Raw genomic sequence first — 20,048 nt, forward strand, 5'->3', positions numbered from 1 at the left:
TTTCTAGTTTCATTTGTAGTTTTTCTGCTAAAGTTACTTGCTCGTTTCTTGCTTTTAAAAACAAAGGAGAAATTATCAAAATTCAACACTTATTGAGTCAACATTTTTGATCAAATTAACGTTTCAAGAATACCGTTATAATTCGGGCATGATTTTTATTTGATGAAGGGTCACTTAAAATCAAGCTTAATGTCCTTTAGATTAATGAGATTAATCAAATTTAAGATTAGTAGGGTCAGATGGCTGAAATATATCTTATCTGGAGTTTCACTAAATTTTGAAAGAATTTTCACAATTTCCACAGAAGTTTATAGAAGAGCTGTGGACGCATGATAAAGATACTGAGAAAAATAAATGAAACGGAGTGGATAAACTGAGAAAAATAAATGAACCGGAGTGGCTAAACTGAGAAAAATAAATGAAACGGAGTGGCTAAACTGAGAAAAATAAATGAAACGGAGTGGCTAAACTGAGAAAAATAAATGAAACGGAGTGGCTAAACTGAGAAAAATAAAAGCATGAAAAGATAAATCTATGAAAACTACAGAAGACGACATCAAAATATTCTTTAACAACCATGGAAACTACCTGAAGGTTAAATGACGGAGCAGAATATTTGAGCCGAATGTGAGTGTGTCCATATCCTCGGTTCCGGCGGCGTATACTTTTCCTCCCTTGACCAGTTCGGCGCATTGTGCCTCCGCCTCGCATGGAGCCTCCACATATGGGATTCCCATAAACTTCAGTAAAGTCTAAAAAAGAATTCAGGATTAAAATTTATTTTGAAAACGAACTCCTCAGAATAAATATATATACACAGATTGAAATGTTGAATTTTTCCACTTTGAAGAAAATAGATTCATTTGAGTATAAATTAAACGTGAAATGAGCAGACAGGACCTAAAGGTTGCCAAAAGAGAGCCTTCACGTAGTGCAACCAACACAGCAAAGCCTCTCATCAAACTCTTCAGTTTCTGACAAGGAATTAAGAGATCTTTCAGTCCAATGTTTTTTGTAATTAAAGACCAGCTCCCTCCGGCGGGACTGGTCAGAATACTACTGCTGATTGCCGGTATAGAACCCAACCCGGGCCCTATTCCTGGACGAGGATGGATCTGCAGTGTATGTAACCAACAGATAAACGAACGAACACAAACCTCAGTAAAGTGCAACAAATGTAATAACTGGTGCCACCTATGTAAAAATAAAGAAACAAACTGTAGTCAATTTAAATCAATCAGAAATTACTCACTTGTCTTCCAGTGCCCCAAATGCTGTGATAGCTACAACACAACTAATAAACAACCTAATACTACAACAGTCTGTGATAACAACAACACAACTAGTCAACAACCTACTACAACCACTGCTAGTCAACAACCCACTTATCAACAGAGTAAATCCAAAGAAAACAACCAACCAAAGAACTACGATCTGAAATTCTACAACTAAACTGCAACGGAATAAAAAACAAATACACCGAACTAAACCTATGGCTAAAGGAAAACGACATAAAAATAGCAGCAATCCAAGAAACCAAACTCACCAACAAATCAAAGCCTCCTAACTTTCCTAACTATACACTGATAAGAAAAGACAGAGAACGAGATACTGGTGAAGGACTAGCCTTCCTGGTTCATGAAACTATTCCCTTCGAACCCCTTCCAGATGTCCAACTTGACAAATTTACAGAATACCTCGCCATAAAGGTTGACAATATAAAAATTGTAAATATATATATTCCCCCTGCCAGCAGCTGTGATATCGGGTTTTCACCAAATCTAGCCATGCTTTTTACGACAATAATACAATAATCATGGGTGATTTTAATGCCCATGACTCACTATGGTTCTCCCCCATCCAAGACTCCAGAGGTACCCTGATCTCTGATACAATTGGAGCCAGCTCCTTCAGTGTCCTGAACATGGACATGCCTACCAGAACCTCCTGAAACTCACAGCCAACTTCTCCTGAAATATCACTTGCAGGCCCCCCTCTACTTCCATACTGTAACTGGACAACATCTCTAAGCTTAGGATCTGACCATCTACCCATTGTTATAACTTGTACAACGACACTCAAACTCATAATGAGTGAGAACAAAACTTACATAAATTTCAAAAAAGCTGACTGGGTAAACTTCACCCTAACCTCAGAAGAGGAGATTTCTAAACAACCCACCCACAGATGTCTACAGAGCTGAACAAGATCTTAGAGAAGTCATTAACAGAGTATCCAGAAACACAATACCTCAAGGACGAATCAAAGAAATATTCCCTGAAGTCCCAACCACAGTCAAGAACAAGATACTAGAGAGAGATGAACTAAGGAAAACAAACCCACAATCTCAACAGATTCCAGAACTCAACTATGAGATAAGCAAACTAATAAACAAACATAAACAAGAAAAATGGAGAGAAGAAGTAGGAAACATAAATAGGAAAACAGACCCTTCCAAACTTTTCAACCTACTCAAACGCCACAATGGACAACCACAAAGCAAACAGAACCAAGGAATCAGATTCAAAGGGAAGTACCTGTCCAATGCATCAAATATTGCAAATAACTTCAACAAACAATACACATCTGTCTCTAGGCACACCAGCTCCAAACTCACTAGAACCATTTTCAAAGAATCATAAAGGAACACTACATCAGGAGCTACAATAATGACAGCATCTGACACAAGTGAAGCAATAAAACAAGCCAAATCCTCCAAAGCAATAGGACCTGACGGAATATCCAACCTTCATCTTAAACACCTTGGACCACTAGGACTTGAATACCTAACTAACATTTTCAACCTCTCACTTCAGCACAGTAAAATCCCTCAAATATGGAAAAACTAGATCAACATCCCTCTCCTTAAACCAGGAAAAGATCCTGCTGAGTCCAAATCCTATAGACCTGTTTCACTTCTATGCCCGGCAGCTAAAATCTTAGAAAGACTAATCCTACCTGAACTCACAGAACACCTTCCTATCCCGAACTTCCAACATGGTTACAGGAAAAACCACTCTACAGTATCTGCACTCAATGACCTAAATCAAGACATCACCAGAGGTTTTAATCAGAAAAAACCTGCTGACAGAACTGTCCTCCTTCAAATTGACCTATGCAAAGCCTTCGACATGGTATCCCATGACAAACTCCTCAATGACCTTAACAAGTCTACTCTCCCCCCTTTTGTTAAACGCTGGTTAAGCTGCTATCTGAGAGGCAGACAATCTAAGGCTAATTTCAGGAATAAACAGTCTAAATCAAGGAACGTCAGAACAGGCGTTCCTCAAGGAGCGGTAATCTTACCGATCCTCATCAATTTCTATCTCAAAGATCTGCCTTTCCCCCCTCCAGGTATTAAAGAAATCCAATATGCTGATGACATATCCATCTACTCATCAGGGAAATCCATCAACTCAATTAGCATCAGCGACTATGTTGATAAAGTAACAGACTTTCTGGAAGAAAGAGAACTATTAGTCTCTCCAGAAAAATCAACCGTCACTCTCTTCACTCCAGACTCCCATGAAGCCAAAATCCATCCTCAGATCAAGATCAAAAACCTACTCGTTCCTCTAGAAAAACATCCCAGACTCCTTGGAGTAACTTTTGACACCATGCACACCTTCAACCAACACGCCAAACTAACAGCCTCAAAAGCAAGTAAGAAAATAAACATATTAAAATCACTGGCAGGATCCACATAGGGCCAAAGCAAGGAAACGCTAATCCTTACCTACAAATCTATTTGTAGGAGCGTCCTGGAATATGCTGCTCCAGTATGGGCACCAGCTGTAAGCAAATCAAGGTGGTCTGATCTTCAGTCAGTCGAAAACTCAGCCTTGAGAATTGCCACTGGTTCTCTACTCATGACGAATATAGACCACCTACACATTGAAACCAAGGTGCTCCCTCTAGAAATACACAGCAAAATAATAACTAAACAATACCTAGCATCAACCCATCTACCTGATCACCCTGGTAATAAACACCTATACAGACCTCAACCCCCTCGTCAAATGAAACTACAAAAATCCATGAACATCTACAGTCTACACAGAAGAGGTTACACACAGATTCAGAGAACAAAAGCCAACCAAACAAGTTTATAAAAGAGTCCTCAAAGACATACACACAGAAACAGTCAGGAAAACCATTCAACAATACTCTGAGAATCGCGTCCTCGGCCAGGCTTATAACCCCCCTCCTCCGATCAATCCTGATGAAATTAAACTCACAAGAATCGCCAGATCAAGACTCTCCCAACTCAGGAGCGGTTTCTCAAGACTCCTTAATTCCTACCTCAACCGATTAGATGATAAAATTGAAAATAAATGCCCCAAATGTCAAGCCACACCTCACGATACTAACCACCTTTTTAACTGCCATGCAAATCCAACCACCCTCCCCACCACCAGCCTATGAACCCACACTATAGAAGCCTCTAATTTCCTTGGACTGGAAGAACTTGAAGATCCTGACCCAGGATGAAGCTACAACAACAACAACAGGGCCTAAAAGTTTACACTATAACATGTAATTTTTTAAACAATAAATAAAGATATTGCGTTTTTATAGATGGATCAAAAGAACCAAAAATAACCAATGATGGATAATATCGTACAAAGAAGGTAGGTAGATACTAAGGAAGGTAGGAAAATAGGTAGTTAGGCAAGTGGTAGATAGATAGGTAGGTAAGTAGGTAGGTAGGAATGAATGATAGATAATATTTATACCTTGCACTCCTCCACATGTTCTTTCCCAACCTTGACCAGCCTCTTGCTCTGTTTATCCACCTCCTCCATGTTCCCATCCTCCTTGGCCTTGTCCAGGGCTACCTGGGCTTCATCCCTCTTCTCCTTTCTTTTCTCTAGTTCTCCTGCCTAGATGTTTAAACTGTAAATCTAGGGTGTCCCCCCCCCTCTAGTTCTCCTGTCTAAATGTTTAAACTGTAAATCTAGGGTGCTCCCCCCCTCTAGTTCTCCTGTCTAGATGTTTAAACTGTAAATCTAGAGTGCCACCCCCCCCCCCCCGTCTTTTAGGCCAACTATTATTCAAATAGTTAAATACCGGATAGTTCTATAGAAGAATCCCATAAGATGAGAGGTAGTTTCTCCGTCTGCTGAGGTTAACTGTGCTCCTCCTCCTTCCTATACCAAATATCCATATTCATCACTTCAGTATTATCATTATTACTGTTATCATTACTTTATGAAAACCCTCCCCATGGGAGCGCATACTTGTAATTATTTAAAACCAATCAGGTATCAGAAATCCTTTTGCTAGAAAATATTCAGATTTAATTAATCTAATTCATTAAGGACTGTTTAATTTTCTGAAGAAATAATATGGTTTCCTGTCGAATAGCAATCAAGAACTGGTAGAGACTCATGCTGGCGTCTATCGCAACCTTTCTCCCGAAGTAGTTCTTGATCTCGTTCTCCTTGATCGCGCCGGCAGCAACGTCGGCCACCAGTTTCGACAATCCTAGAATTCCCATCCTTGTATTTATTTGTGTCTGAAACCAAAACAATTTTAGCTAAATTCTCTTTTTGTTAAAACTTTCCTAAATTTTCAAATAACATAAAAAACATAGTGAAACATTTTTCTCCTTATAACATAACATCTTGAAAAGAAAGTTTGAAGTATAACATATTTTAAAACAATGATTTAAATAGTTTTACAATCTAAATAATTTATGCAATTGATATTAAAGGGAGTGTTAGCGAATAATAAAATGGGTTGTAGGTTGATACTTAACACATAAATCAATCTTAAGTCTAGATTAAACTTCGCCTAAAATTATTTAACAAATACTGCTGTCAATTTTTAGAATCTATAATCTTTAGATATTTTAAGACTTGCCAATCTTTTTTTATGTAATAAGATATTCACCTTAACCCACTTAATTTTTTTCGCGAAAACTCTCTAAATCGAAATAAAACCCACCAAAGAACTTTTCATATCAAATTATATAACTGCATGTATTTACGGATTTACTTCAACCCTAAAATTTATTCCTTCACAGCTTTTCTGGATTTAGGGAACCTCTGAGTACATTCCGTGCAAGAGAAAGCAAACTCATTTCTTAATATAAGGTTCGAAGAATTACATCTGCTAGATCATGAAGGTTCCGTCCACCACCACCTGGTTGAAGGCACTGAAAGAGTTCTGGTCTGGGTTCTCCTCCTCTACAGGAACCTGGTATTCGAAGACGACCTCCTCCCTGACCTCCTCTACCTCCTGACCAACCCCAGTATCCAACTCTCCAGGTTCAAGATAAACAGCCTGTACAATAGTTTAAATCATATTTATATTTTTCCAATACCCTGGTTATTAAATTGATTTAAACAGCTCTAGAGTTTGACATTTTTGTCAAAAGTTGAAATGAATATTAAAACAAAAACACGAAAATTAACATACGTGAAGAGAAAAGCTACCACAGCGAAAGTAAATGTGTTGTATAAAAAAGAAAAGTTAATATATGTATCCAATGGTTGAAACTTTTGAAGTGTTAATTGAGTCATAAATACTAGACGGTTTTTAGTAGTCTATCGAATTAAGTTAATTTCAAGCAAATCAAAGGCCAACAATGCCAACGAGAAACCGCGAAAATAAAAGTAAAATTAATTAGTCGCTTAAAATATAGTTCCCATAGTGGATGTCAAGTTCTGGCATTGTAGATAAGACCAGTATGCATCCAAACGTTAAGACCTTAAAGAGCTTTGTTTAGATCAAGAAAACCCTACACATAAAGATATTGCCTTCTTCCTTTTCTTCCGTGCGTGCGTCTTGTGTTTGCTCTTCACTAGGGTTCCTTCTTGAAGGATCACGTTCCCAAAGTATTGATTATCGAAGCTCTGATCCTGGTTCCATCGAAGGAAATCGTCCTCAGTTATGCTTTTCCTTTCGAAACTGGGGTCTTCCGAAACCTTAACAAAGAATTATTAGTTTCCAGCTGGCTTCATGTTAAAATTATTTGATATAATTCTTAACGAAATTGTTCAGATATCCGTGATTTAAAAAGTATATCAGTATATACTCCTGCACCTTCCATTCATACTAACATTCTTTATAACATACTCCTTCCATTCATACTAACCTTCTTTATAACATACTCCTTCCATTCATACTAACCTTCTTTTTAGCATACTCCTTCCATGCATACTAACATTCTTTACAACATACTCCTTCCATTCATAGTAATCTTCTTTATAACTTGTCTCCTTCCATTCATACTTACCTTCTTTATAACATACTCCTTCCATTCATACTAACCTTCTTTATAACATACTCCTTCCATTCATACTAACCTTCTTTATAACATACTCCTTCCATGGTATATCAGGGTATACTCCTGCTCCCAACCATTCAAAGAACTCGGTTTCATATCTTCTTAACTCATCTTCATCTGACACCAGACAGAACAAAATAAAGTTTGGGCAAAAAATCGGCAATTGAGCATGTGAGCATTATGGTCCAAAACTCTAAAAATTTATGATTAAAATGGCCTATCCAATTCCTGTCTAAATTCTTTAAAAAACGAAATTATTTAAGATATATGATTGAAAAAAAATGTGTTTATCACGTCATCTGTTGTCCTCGATTTTTCGGTTCATTTTGATCTGCTCTTTCCTAGTTGTGATTTCTCTAGTGGATTTAGTCGGAACAGACGAATACCTTCAGGGTCCGTTAACACCCATTCTTCCACTTTAATCAGAAAATATATTACAGTAAACAGGTAGTGAAAAATAATACCTCCTCCGAGGAAAAGAATTCAATTATGCATGTGATACTTAGTAAAAAGTATAAGTTGTAAAATAAGTGTCTATTTTCTATAGCTTTAGGTTTAATTTTTTAAGAATGAGGTTCTATTTTAACCTTCATAATTTGTGAACATTTAAATGAATTGTACACTTTGAACTCCTTTTCAGGATCAAAGGGACTGACTAATTCATAGGGATCAGGATAGTTTTATTTCCCTTCTATTCTAATCTCTGATCTGTGGTTTTAACATGTTTTGGGACTTAAGGATGAAAAAAAACTATTTTTTAAAAGTATAAAAAAGAGTTCTCCAAAAATTGTAACTATAGAAAATTAAAATATTTGTATTTCTCTCTAAAATTCAAGAAAAGCGTGAAACAAGGAGCGAAGCAGCAAGTATTCATAGTTACTTACTGTCATCCAATGCCAGGAAAAGGTCGGCTAGGTCCGCGTCCTGCTTCAAGGATACGATCTTGTTCATGTAAACCTCCCAGGAGACACGGAGAGCTCCGATCTCAGAGGAGAGCGCAATCTCGAGCTCCTTCAACCCGTTCTTCAAGGACTTGACCCGATTAGTGGCGGAGTTCAAAATAGAGTTCTCGTCGTAGGTGTACACACAGTTAAATGCCTTTAAACCAGACCTTTACAAGATAGATATATTAATATTTAGAATATTTGGCTTCGTTTCATTAGTTGATTTTGCACTTTAAGTAATTTTCAAAAGGGCGAATTAATTTACTTTTGTTAATAAAAAATATGCAGTTCTTTTCATTATAAACAAACCTGAAAGCATGAAAAGTTTCATCATTGCATGCTGCTACAGCACTAATTCTGGTTACGTTGTCGTTATTGTACTTCATGTGCTCACCAACTAAATATAGATTTAATTAGGCTAAGTATAGAATCAAGGATATTAAATTAAAAATTAATTAGATTCAGATTAAAAAAGTGATAGGTGGCAATAAGTGTAAAAAGTAAATACTTACGTAGCGCTACATTATGTTCTGAGTTAGATGTAGAGAGAGCTACAGGTCCAAGGCAAAGCTTTGGTGTCTAAACAAATTTTGCTTTTATATCAAGAAAAAATTTAAAATAAAAAATTGAGAAGAGGTTGCTTGTAATCAAGTTATAAAATGAGGTGAATGTAAAATGTATGTAAAAATTAATTTATTTTTATTGTAAACATGCTAAGTCAAGAGAAGAATCCAGAGGTTTTACATAATCTTGAAAAAGATTAATACTTTTCATTTAAAGCTGACAAGGTTTCAAAACAAAGAAACGAAATTTTACTAAACGGAAAACAAAACAGGAATTTTCTAAAGGCAAAGAAAGTAAATAAAAACTAAATTTTAGCCTTAAAAAATAGTTGCAAAGAAACAGGAATAAAACAAAAGGTCTCCAGGAATATCAAAAGCAGCGTGAAAAAGATTTAATCTTAGAGATATATGGGTGGGGGAGGGGGGGGGGTTTATCTCCCCCGCTCTCTGTTTAGTTTTGACGCCCCTAGATTTTCATTCGAATTCAAAATGAATAAACCTACCCTTCTCTGCCTGTGTACAATGTTTGGTATCTGGAAGGAAGTTATGACTAGGAATGCATTGGTTAGTTTAGGTTCATAAATCTCTATCTCAACAGGACGGGGTGACCACCCGGCATTAACACTTGTCGATCCACCTAGAAGCAAAATTAAAATATTAAGATGCTGACAAAGTACCCCCCCCCCCATTACACAACAAGAAATAAATTGCAGGTAATAAAACAAACTTAGTGAATTTTGCTTCTTATTTTTATTACAAGAAAGTTTAGTACCCCTACACTCTACACCCCTTCCCCAATTTACTGCCTGGGTTAACTGGAAATCCCTTCTTTCCCTTTATGCAGGTTTGAGTGCAATCTTCCTTTGACTGCTATCTGCAGCCCATCTAACTGTTAAAGATTTCTCTTTAAATGTTAGTTTGATTTCATGAAAAAAATATAATTTTGGTCGCAGGTGTTTGCTTAGGTTATTAACTAATCTCCTGTCCTCTCTGTATTATTAAGCCATGATTAGGACTTATACTAATTTGTTGTAATAATGACAGATTATAAAAAGAACCCGGCATGGAACCCCCGGACCATGCGCCCTGGAATCCATAATATATACCTATGAAAGCGTGCAGAAGCTGTGTTGTACTCCTGACCATGAGTATCCCAGATTCATCTTTCTTATTGTACGTCACAGCTTGAGCTGTCTTGTAACAGGAGTCAAAGTAAACTAATCCATCATGGAGAACCTCGTCAAACCCTAGTTCCTGTTCCTCTTCATCAGAATCCTCATCTTCTCCTTCAACAGGTCCAACACTAGATCCCTCATTGAGCACTCCAACAGCCTCGCTCAGTACATCTCCCCCACCCTCAACCGCCGGTATAGACACAACATCTCCTGTTTGGTAGACTACATCTCCTGTTTGATAGACTACGTCCCCTGTTTGGTAGACCACGTCCCCAGTTTGGTAGATAACTTCTCTAGTTTGGTAGATTTCTTCTCTGGTTTGGGTCTGAACCTCTGAAATCTGAAACGCTGGATCTGTGATGTATGATTTCTGATTGTGCGCTGCAATACGATCTTCAAACTCTTTCTTCCGCTTTCTTTTCCGTCCTCTCCCGGCTGCAAATAAACAAATTTTAAAAACATTGTTCACTCAATCTAAATATATATAAATTTATATATTTATTTGTTAGTATCAATAACGGCTAAACCAAAAGGGTAGGATTTAGGGTAGCCCGAATTTGAAAACTTTTGCGTGGAAAAAATGTCGATTTTACGATATTGAAAATACATCAATTTTAAACAAACAACTTTACGAAATTTGTGTATATTGGAATACAACAAAAAAAACGGCTGCTTGGAAAGTCAACATGTAAAAGCCAAAATTGTGTTAGAAGAAAAAATATAATTACTTAATTCACACCACTCAATAGGGAAGTTAAAATTTTCAGAACTTTTAAATTGTCAACAAATGTTAAATACACCATTTCAAACAAAAAAGTCCAAGATAATTTTATATTTATATTAAATAATGATAAGAAAGAGTATGACTTTGGAAGTTAAGAATTAAATTGTTATAATGAGCTAATTTCCTTACTTTTATTGATATTGTTCTTGATAACTGTTGTCTCCGGACGGAATGAATAGGGTTTGTATCGGTTTAGAATTTTCCACCTAAAATAATTCCAAAAATTGTTGTCATAAAAAATAGTTGAATAATCATTTTCTAAACAATTGAGCAACAATTTATATCAGGAATAGTAGAATTTTAAATTGCAACATCTGACCATTTTCATAGGATTACATTAGGTTATAATTCCAAATTTTTTTACAAACTAACATGAAGATTATGATGTGTTTGCTTTTACCTTCCCAATATAGTCTATTTTTTGAGGCATTGGAAATAAAAGCTTGTATGCTGCAAAGATCATGTTACTAGCTACTGTAAAGCTAAAAGCTATAATTTTAGTTTAGAATTCAAATATTCAACTGGGCAATCTAAAAAAGTGACATGGATGGATTGATGGATAAAATGAACCTGTAACAAGCTGTTCTGCCACCTACCAGCTCCATTAAACGAGTCAGTTCAGAACTTTGTCTACAAATATTTTTTTAACGTTTTTAACATCTTCATGGACACTAGACAATTTAAACAAAACCCAGTTATTAGTTAAATATATTTTTATGCATGTATGTTATATATTGTAATTTTTAGTATGTAAATGTATGTAATGTATGCAAATTGCAACTGTATCTATGTATGTATGAATGTGAGGATAATCCACCCCCCTTCCCTCTCGCAACTTCAAAAAATAATTCCAAAAATATCGATGGGTTGCGACATTTTGAACTAGTTTAAGGTGCAAATCAAATATCAGTAGAGTTTTTGTTGATGTAATTTTATCCAAAACACCTTTTTAACGAAGAAAATCACTTACTTTCTATTAATAATCAGAGCTAAAAAACTTGATAAGTATCTTAGTAACTTACTTTAAAGAGAACTCCCGTTTTCCTTGTTTGTTGACTGGATACTCTTGAATAAGATTATCGTCCACCATACAATGCCGGCCAGTGCTTGGCCGTTCAACCCAACTAATCTCAGCCTAAACAGGGGTTACATTAACTATCAGCTCAGCCTGTAACATACATTTAACTGTTAGGGTTATCCCCTCCTTTTGATACGGTTATCCCCTCCTTTTGATACTTCATACACAAAAATTCATGTATTTTCTCTAAAATAATAATTTATTTTCCACAATTAAGCGATTAAACCCTTATTTCTTTTATATGACTAGCATCTGGATGTAGGAACACGACTGTAAGTGGATAGGGGAGGGGAATGATTTTTCAAGATAATATACAGTGTAAATAAAATAAATGTGTTGAAGCTTTTTAGCCTACTAATCATCGTTTTAATTTCCTAAGAAGGGGAGAGTCTACAATGATAATGTTTGCACTAAAATGCCGTTTTTACATTTAAAAGTAGGCCTAATATTCGAAAATGTGTCTGTCTCTTTCCAAAAGATTTTTAAAAATTCAAAAACGATTTTTTTTTGCGTTTTATAAAATGGAATAGAATAAATTCCCTTGAAGAACAACCAATCCAATTCCATGTTACCTGTGTAAATACATCTGGAAGTTGAACCTGATGAATAGGATCCGTTCCAGCATAGCTCTTGGTAAACTTGAAACTCTAGAAATAAGCTCTTGGTAAACTTGAAACTCTAGAAATAAGCTCTTGGTAAACTTGAAACTCTAGAAATAAGCTCTTGGTAAACTTGAAACTCTACAAATAAGCTCTTGGTAAACTTGAAACTCTAGAAATAAACTCTTGGTAAACTTGAAACTCTGGAAAAAAGCTCTTGGTAAACTTGAAACTCTAGAAATAAGCTCTTGATAAAACTTGAAACTCTAGAAATAAGCTCTTGGAAACTTGAAACTCTAGAAATAAGCTCTTGGTAAAAAAATAAGCTCTAGGTAAACTTGAAACTACAGAAAAAACCTTGGTAAAATTGAAACTCTAGAAATAAGAAAACATGGAAAACAGACAAAATACTTTAAAGTTGAAAAATATATAAACGTCTAAACTCCATAGGGAACAGAAAAAAAAACTAAAATAAAGTCGTACAAAGGTACAAATTGGCTCATTTTCAACCTAATAATTGATTTGAAACATTTAAGTATGCAAAAATAAGCAACTACCACTAAGGGCACATCTTTTTAAAACAAAATGTTTTTGTTCTATTTTTGATTGAATCATAAGAAGTATTTCAACTAGACACGGAAAGTTTAACTATATTTCTAGTGTGACCGAGTGTAGTTCATCCAGCCATACCTAGTTCAAATACTTCTTTCTTCTCACTAAGTCCGACCCTTTGAAGACATTGAATTCTAAGAAAATGAAAAAATGTTGAACATACCGTTATCATAACCATGAGTTCGTACTGAACACCTTCGAACTTTCTCCGGAACACAGATGCACGTCCTTCGAACAAACAGGAACCGAGGAACAGTTGAACTGGCCTAAACATTTACGAACTGTTGAATTTTATCTTTTATGAAGGGCGTATACAATACATGATTAAATCTAAATGGGGTAAATTCCCCCGCTTACCCCCCGAGAAGGACTTGAAATGGGGCAAAATTGCTACATTTAAAGAATTTTATAAAAATCAGAAAACAATGGTGCACTACCCATTGTACCCTGTGTAAGCATTCCTTTTAACTACTACTTTTTTGGGAGAGTTAAATAGTGGAGGAAGAAAATATGAATAAAGGAATACGTTGGAGAAACTTACATTTTTATCATAATAATATATTTTTCTGATTTATTTTAAATCCAACTTACTTTTTAGTATATCTCTTGAAGTTCCCTAAGTAAGCCTTCAGATCTGATAAAGCTTTACTCCTGAAAGTCAAAAATATAAATAAACAATTTTTGAATAGGAATATATAAACATTAGGGTGTCACACGAAGAAGTAAAGTAATAAAATCAAAAGGTGAATAGGTTCTCTGGGTGATGTTATTCCTTAGTGTTGAAATGCAAAAACATGCTCTAACTTGATGAACTAAGGTGGAAGTAGTTTTAGGAAAAACTCTGGATTTTTGTTAAGGATAGGGGGGGGGGGCACTTTAACAAGTTGCAACACCAAATTTTGTACAGGCTGCTTTTGGTTCTTAAAATTGAGAAAAAAAGGCTAAAATTTTGCATGCAGCATCTCATTGTAACCCTCTACTCGGATCACTACTGGGATAAAAGTCATTACCCTTCACCAAATATCAAGATTTTGGCGAAACCCCGTTTAAAACGATTTCAACCTGATGCAATGCTCCGATCAACCTAAAATTTTCACAAAAAGCTCATATTGAGCCACATTACTCATAGAACCTATGTACCAAAAAAAATGTTAACCCCAGTTCGTGAGTCACCCTAATGAACATGGATATTGGCTATAGAGGAATATTTAATATTACTACCTGAATATATAAAACTGGATATATTGAGGAATTTTACTAGGAATACACAAATAGATTCTAGTAAGATAGCAATGTAGAATATTTACACTCTCAGTACAGTTGTGTTCTGACGTCACAAGTGTCAATTCAGTTTTTGTGTCCGACAAAACTATTAATTTTGATGACAATTTTAGAGTATAGTGCTTATCTTACAGTAAAATAAGTGCAATTATATGTGATCTTTTTTTTCTGTTTTTCACTTTTAATTTAATCTTGGAAAACATGCAAAAAAAACTTCTTTTTCCGTGTTATATTTGACACTTGTGACGTCGTGTATACTTAATGCATTTCTCTAGTGCCACCTAAAGTACTTGATAACCTATTTGGGAATACATATACCTGGATATATTGAGGAATATTACTAGGAAAACATATACCTGGATATATTGAGGAATATTACTAGGAAAACATATACCTGGATATATTGAGGAATATTACTAGGAAAACATATACCTGGATATAGTGAGGAATATTACTAGGAAAACATATACCTGGATATAGTGAGGAATATTACTAGGAAAACATATACCTGGATATATTGAGGAATATTACTAGGAATGAGTATAGCTAGAAATATTGAGGAATATAGCTAGAAATATATAAACCTGTATTGTATATGTTGAGGAATATTACTAGGAATACATAAATCTGGATATATTGGGGAATATTACTAGTAATACATATACCTGGATATATTGAGGAATATTGCCTGGTTTCTAGGAATACATTTTTGATTAACAAGAATCCTGACTGAGTCTAGGAATGATATCTCTGAAGACTTATAACAAGTCACATGACGTTTATTGTAGGATTCAACATTTGCCATCCTAAATATAAGAAACAATTGTTTTAAAAATATTTTTAAAGCATTATATATTAATTCCTTTAGTTCCTTATATTGGCTGAAACGTAACCTTTACTAATGCGAAAATGACATTGGTTTTTAGCCTTTTTAGGGAAAAAAGTATTTCAAAACTGTTAAATACTTTTTTCACTTCAAATCATTTATTTCCCAGCTTAGCAATTAAAATTCTAAAAAATTTATTTTCAACTAAATATTTTGATGAATTAAAAGGTCATTGTTTAGATTAGATCTGGATAGATTGTAAATCCCGATTTGTCTTGATCAAAGAAAAATCCAGATAAAACCAAGAAACAGTATGCAGGGGTTGCCAACGTGATCCTTAATGACCCTCCATTTTAGGACGCCATCAATGATTCACTTTAGAACTTTCAATAACACTGTCATACCATGCCATGGAAATCATCATGAAGATTTGAGATTTCGTACTTCTTCTAAGCATTTGAATCAAATTTATGGTAGTCGAGACCTTATTAGTAGAGAAATCGTCGATTTCTACAGAATTTGATTTCATCGTTTGCCATGAGAAGATTTCAATCATATTGCTTGTGAATCATTGTTGGCATTCTATAATTACTAAGGCATTTTTATCTTATTCAATGATACTAAATATATTAACCTTATATATTCAATCATTGAATCAAACGAGTTCATCGGAGGCAGGTCTACTATTCCAGGATCTACTGTAGTATTATTCTTCAACCATTGTATCCTACACAAACCCTTTCAATTATTTATTTAGATTTGAAACTATTTAAGTTTTCCTTGCAAAGTAAAGTTTTTTAGATAAATCTTTTTTTAAAAAAGTTTATTTATCCCGCTTAATCGAAAAATAATGCGAATTCGAAACTTTTGTAACATCTTTGTTTAAATTTTTTAGAAGTTTATGTACAGTGCATAATTACCAGGGAAATATTTTACTATTTCACGCTTCTACTTATGTACATTCCTCTTAAAGTTATTTAACATTTGCAGTACAGTACATATTTCACAGAATGCGGTACACTTTCTAGTTTTAAATATTGTTTTAGAGACTGAGTGCGATCATTTTTCTTACTGCGTAAAACGATTTAAATTTTAGATTTTTTGATATTTTTATGTTTTCATTTTTAAAATTTTAATTTACGAAAATGTTTTAAATGGGACATTATGAACCCCTGACTTTATCTTTATCTCATAATTTAGGTCCTGTATGATTCTGTACAAAGAAAAATGGAAATTGTTTTGAAAGAGAAATGTTCCTTAGGGGTTGCTTGTGTTCCATTAACTGTAATTTTACGGGGCAGAACAACGGTTTTCCTGAAAAATTATTTAAATTTATCACGAGATAAGACAAAGTGGTATCCAAGTGAATGTTTTTCGTACATTGTACAAGATAAAAATATTCCTATATTAAATCTATTTTATATATCTCATCGACAGAGCCCAAACAGGAATTGTCTATCTAATTCTTAGAAACCTTTTAGAACTGAAGATTCCAATATGTGTTCAATTTGTTGTTGTAGGGTGACTTTATTGCCCTAAAACTGAGCGAAAAAGTGACTTTTACACCCTGCTATCAAAATTTCAAATTTCAGACCTCATTTTCCCGTTGTAGGGTGATAACGTTACTTTATCGACCGACTATGAAATAAGTTGAGTACAATCGAATAAAACTTTGTAATGGTTAGGTTCTACTTTCGTAGAAGGCCTTAGAAGAATTCTTCATCATCAGCCTATGGACGGGTTACTGCTATACATATACATCCCAGTTCTATTTTGAATTAAGAATCTGGTAAATTATGGATCCAATGAACCAGGCAAGAAAAATTCTCCCAAAAAAACCTTCTTTGAACTATTGGATATAATACCTAAAATGATCATCCTAGGGTAGTGGTGGTTAGTTACCAAGCTAAAAGTTAAAACAATCGAATAAAACTTTACATGTTATTGTAACGAGTATCATGCGTGCGAAAAAAGTTTTTACTGTGATTTTTACTTTTAATAGTTAGTTTAAGATTAAAATTAAAGTAATTTCACACCCCACTACGTTCGGTGTGAAAATGTCTGCATTTTGATCTTATTGACAAACTAGAAACAATACAAATCCCGACAACAACTTTTTCGCACTTAATAATACCCATTGTAAACTCATATTCAATAGTTGTTAGGTATGCTAGCCCCCCCCCCCCCCCTAGAAAAGTGGGCTACTTTCGTTTTTCAAGATTTTTTGTTAACCCCGGGCAGGGATTGAACCCTTTATAAACAAATTCTCATTTACGCGCCTAGTAATGATAATAAATCTTACATATCTGTCGGGGATGGAGAATTAATATCCTTGCCATCCTCCGTCCCTGGAATCCTCTGGAGGAAACTACCCCACCACCCGTTCAAACACTCAGAGAAGGTGTTGGCACAGCAGAACTCCTGGTTCAACAGTAATCCGTTCTCATGGAACAGAGGTGTCATATCCCTTAACAAATATAATAAGAAATGTACAAGGAACAAGAACTATTATAACCGAAAAGGTAACCTGAAAACTGTCTAATAAGATGATTTAAAAAATAACTCGAAAAGGTCTTAGAAACTATAAAGTATCGAAAAAACTAACCTATTTTGTAACTATTTTTTTCAGGATCCTAGAAGCTGACCTAAATTGTAAACTAGAAACTAACCTACAATGTATCCTAGAAAATAAGGTACTTAGTATCCTTAAAAATAACAAACATTGAATCTTAAAAACTAACATAAAGAATACATCAAGATTATTTCATCTCGTTTAAGAATTTCCATTATTACATTTTTTTCCTCATAAGATTATCATATTCTAAAAACTATCTAGATTGTATCTGAGAAATTTAACATACATTATCCAAGAAACTAACCTGAAGGGTATTCTGATAAATGACCTACATTGTATTCAAGAAACTAGCCTAAATTGTATCCTAGAAACTAAACTGCATTGTATCCTAGAAACCAATCTACAGGATATTCTAGAAACGAACCTACAGTGTATCCTAGAAACTAATCTAAAGGGTATCCTAGAAACTAACCTACAGGGTATCCAAGAAACCTACTAGGTATCCTAGAAACTAACTGGATTCCTATTATAAATAGTATAGTAATAGAAACGAACTATCCAGGTGTACCCTAGCATTTTTTCTAAATAGTATCCTAGAAACTAACTAACCAGGTATCCTAGAATGTAACCTACTTAATATTCTAGAAACTAATTTGTATCGTATCCTAGAAACTACCCTTTAAGATTTCTTGAAACTTGCATAAATAAACAGTATCCTAAAAACTATTCTAAATGGTATCCTAATAACTATTCTGAAAAGTATCCTAGAAGCTAACCTGCAAGTTATCCTAGAAAGACACTCCGAGACCAGATCTAGTTCCCTCCGTGCAGCAGGAATGGGTACCGATACAGAACTGGAGCTAAGAGCAGAGTTCTTTGATCCAGGAAGTCGGATTATAACATTACAAACCTCCAGCTCCTTTCCACTCCCGTGCAGATTATAGGTCTTTATTGTGATATCAACGCCGGGCTTGCTTTCAGGGTGGAACAGGAAAACCTGAAGTCAAAACTTTTGTATTTTAAATTTTTTCATAACATGCTCAGTCGGTTCCCCTCCCCCTGACTGTTTAATTTAAGATGTAAGTCACACCTTCTCATCATCATTGGCTCTTGGCGGAATTCCCGAATATCCCCGTCATTTAACTTGTGTATATCATTCAATTTGAAAGTGTTCGATGCGGTTGGGCGATATCCGACACAAGATTTAGCCTCTGTATTCGCAAAAATAAATAAATCTTTTTTTAAATCTTCAAGTTAAAAAAATATTACCTTTTCTATGGATTTCTGGTTGTTGATGAATGAGAATTGTTGAGCAAGAAGAACCCGACCTTTGGCTAGCGGCCCCACATTAGTTCGGAGTACACCCAACAGATTCTAGGTTCATAAATATTAAAAATACTGTCGTTTTAATTTTAGGTGACCCTTGATTAGAACAGAGAGACATACCCGATTCACAATGCTACCTTTCAAACCTCAATCTGATAAATAATGTGGAAGAAAGCGTTGTTCTTCTAGCTTGAAAAGTGTGTATAATTCTAACAATTTCTCCATTCTACTTGAAGCAAGAAATCCGAAAGTCACGTTTGAAAATAGCCAGCTTTTAAAAGAAAGGAAACCATGGATATCTAATTCATACTTGATCAGACAGAGCTTTTAACTTTGTAAATCGGACATGCCATTTTATTAGTGAAGGGTTACTTAAAATTAAGTTTACTTTTTATTTAAAGTACGCAGGGTCGGACCGGAAATGGCCAAGGCCAGAACTTATAAGGTTGTAACTGAGTAAGAAAATCATTTAATTAAAACTCATACCATGGTTCCAAAACTCTGACTGAGCCCATTTAAAATAATCTTTCATGAACAATATTTTAAAGTCGTAATGTTTTTTGGTAATGTTCTTTCTATAAACTCTGAAAATATTTAATGCCTACCTTGAGATACATTTTAGCGCAGTAGTCTTGGTCTATCAGTTCTCCCTCAGAGTCCTTCTCCGGTATCCCGGTGTTGTTGACGAGAACCTTCCTCCTGTTATACTCAGGGTTCACTTCCTCCTCATCCTCCCCCTCCTCCTCCTCATTCTCCAACCTGAAAATGTTAAAAATCTTAATCAAAAATCTTTTTTTTGTATGTTTTGGGGACCCCCGATTTTTTCAGAAAAATATATGAAATATTGAAAAATGTAAAATTGGGCAATAAGTGGCAAGTTTTTTCCACTCTTTCTGAACCTTAATACATATTATTTCACACAAAATTTTAGATTTACCCCAACGAACAAAACTCCGACAAATTTTCTCGTAAGCAAAATAACATGGGGGGG

General features: G+C 34.9%; 4 protein-coding genes across 4 annotated transcripts in view; all 4 read right to left on the reverse strand.

The window, feature by feature from the left end:
* LOC111703971 (NADH dehydrogenase [ubiquinone] 1 alpha subcomplex subunit 9, mitochondrial-like) overlaps positions 1-2,692 on the reverse strand; it is a 22,631-nt gene extending 19,939 nt beyond the window's left edge. Inside the window, exon 1 of the mRNA XM_023476072.1 lies at positions 2,687-2,692. The gene's annotated coding sequence lies outside the window, so the exon portion shown is untranslated. The remainder of the gene's footprint in view (positions 1-2,686) is intronic.
* The window catches only part of LOC111703973 (flap endonuclease 1), an 8,238-nt gene extending 3,335 nt beyond the window's left edge, over positions 1-4,903 (reverse strand). The window contains exons 1-2 of the mRNA XM_023476076.1: positions 4,737-4,903; positions 589-752 (exon numbers count right to left, since the gene is read on the reverse strand). Coding sequence (XP_023331844.1) covers positions 589-752; positions 4,737-4,805 — 233 coding nt within the window. The 5' untranslated portion in view covers positions 4,806-4,903. The remainder of the gene's footprint in view (positions 1-588; positions 753-4,736) is intronic.
* Positions 4,904-5,776: 873 nt separating this feature from the next.
* LOC111703970 (uncharacterized) lies at positions 5,777-15,880 on the reverse strand. The gene is made up of 17 exons (XM_023476071.1): positions 15,791-15,880; positions 14,996-15,136; positions 13,641-13,700; positions 13,213-13,315; positions 12,411-12,485; positions 11,783-11,895; positions 11,331-11,390; positions 10,890-10,966; positions 9,908-10,411; positions 9,305-9,438; positions 8,751-8,817; positions 8,548-8,635; positions 8,179-8,405; positions 7,636-7,710; positions 7,314-7,411; positions 6,765-6,932; positions 5,777-6,288 (listed from the first exon to the last, which is right to left on the reverse strand). The coding sequence occupies exons 1-17, from the start codon at positions 15,823-15,825 to the stop codon at positions 6,118-6,120; spliced, it is 2,196 nt and encodes a 731-aa protein (XP_023331839.1). The 5' UTR covers positions 15,826-15,880; the 3' UTR covers positions 5,777-6,117.
* A 167-nt stretch (positions 15,881-16,047) lies between these two features.
* Positions 16,048-20,048, reverse strand: part of LOC111703989 (uncharacterized) — a 7,174-nt gene continuing 3,173 nt past the window's right edge. The window contains exons 6-11 of the mRNA XM_023476091.1: positions 19,663-19,816; positions 19,001-19,105; positions 18,508-18,728; positions 17,459-17,623; positions 16,413-16,470; positions 16,048-16,104 (exon numbers count right to left, since the gene is read on the reverse strand). Of these exons, the coding sequence (XP_023331859.1) occupies positions 16,048-16,104; positions 16,413-16,470; positions 17,459-17,623; positions 18,508-18,728; positions 19,001-19,105; positions 19,663-19,816 (760 nt within the window). The remainder of the gene's footprint in view (positions 16,105-16,412; positions 16,471-17,458; positions 17,624-18,507; positions 18,729-19,000; positions 19,106-19,662; positions 19,817-20,048) is intronic.

The sequence above is a fragment of the Eurytemora carolleeae genome, unplaced genomic scaffold (assembly GCF_000591075.1).
Source record: "Eurytemora carolleeae unplaced genomic scaffold, Eaff_2.0 scaffold419, whole genome shotgun sequence".
Taxonomy (NCBI): Eukaryota; Metazoa; Arthropoda; class Copepoda; order Calanoida; family Temoridae; genus Eurytemora; species Eurytemora carolleeae.

Bases quoted from the DNA above. Each gene is read 5' to 3' on its own strand.
- LOC111703970 (XM_023476071.1), bottom strand. From the start codon at position 15,825: ATGAACTCGTTTGATTCAATGATTGAATATATAAG. The intron at 15,137-15,790 runs GTTAATATATTT...TCTTATATTTAG, and splicing joins TCAATGATTGAATATATAAG to GATGGCAAATGTTGAATCCT. The intron at 13,316-13,640 runs GTAAGTTGGATT...GTAAATGTTTAG, and splicing joins TTCAAGAGATATACTAAAAA to GCCAGTTCAACTGTTCCTCG.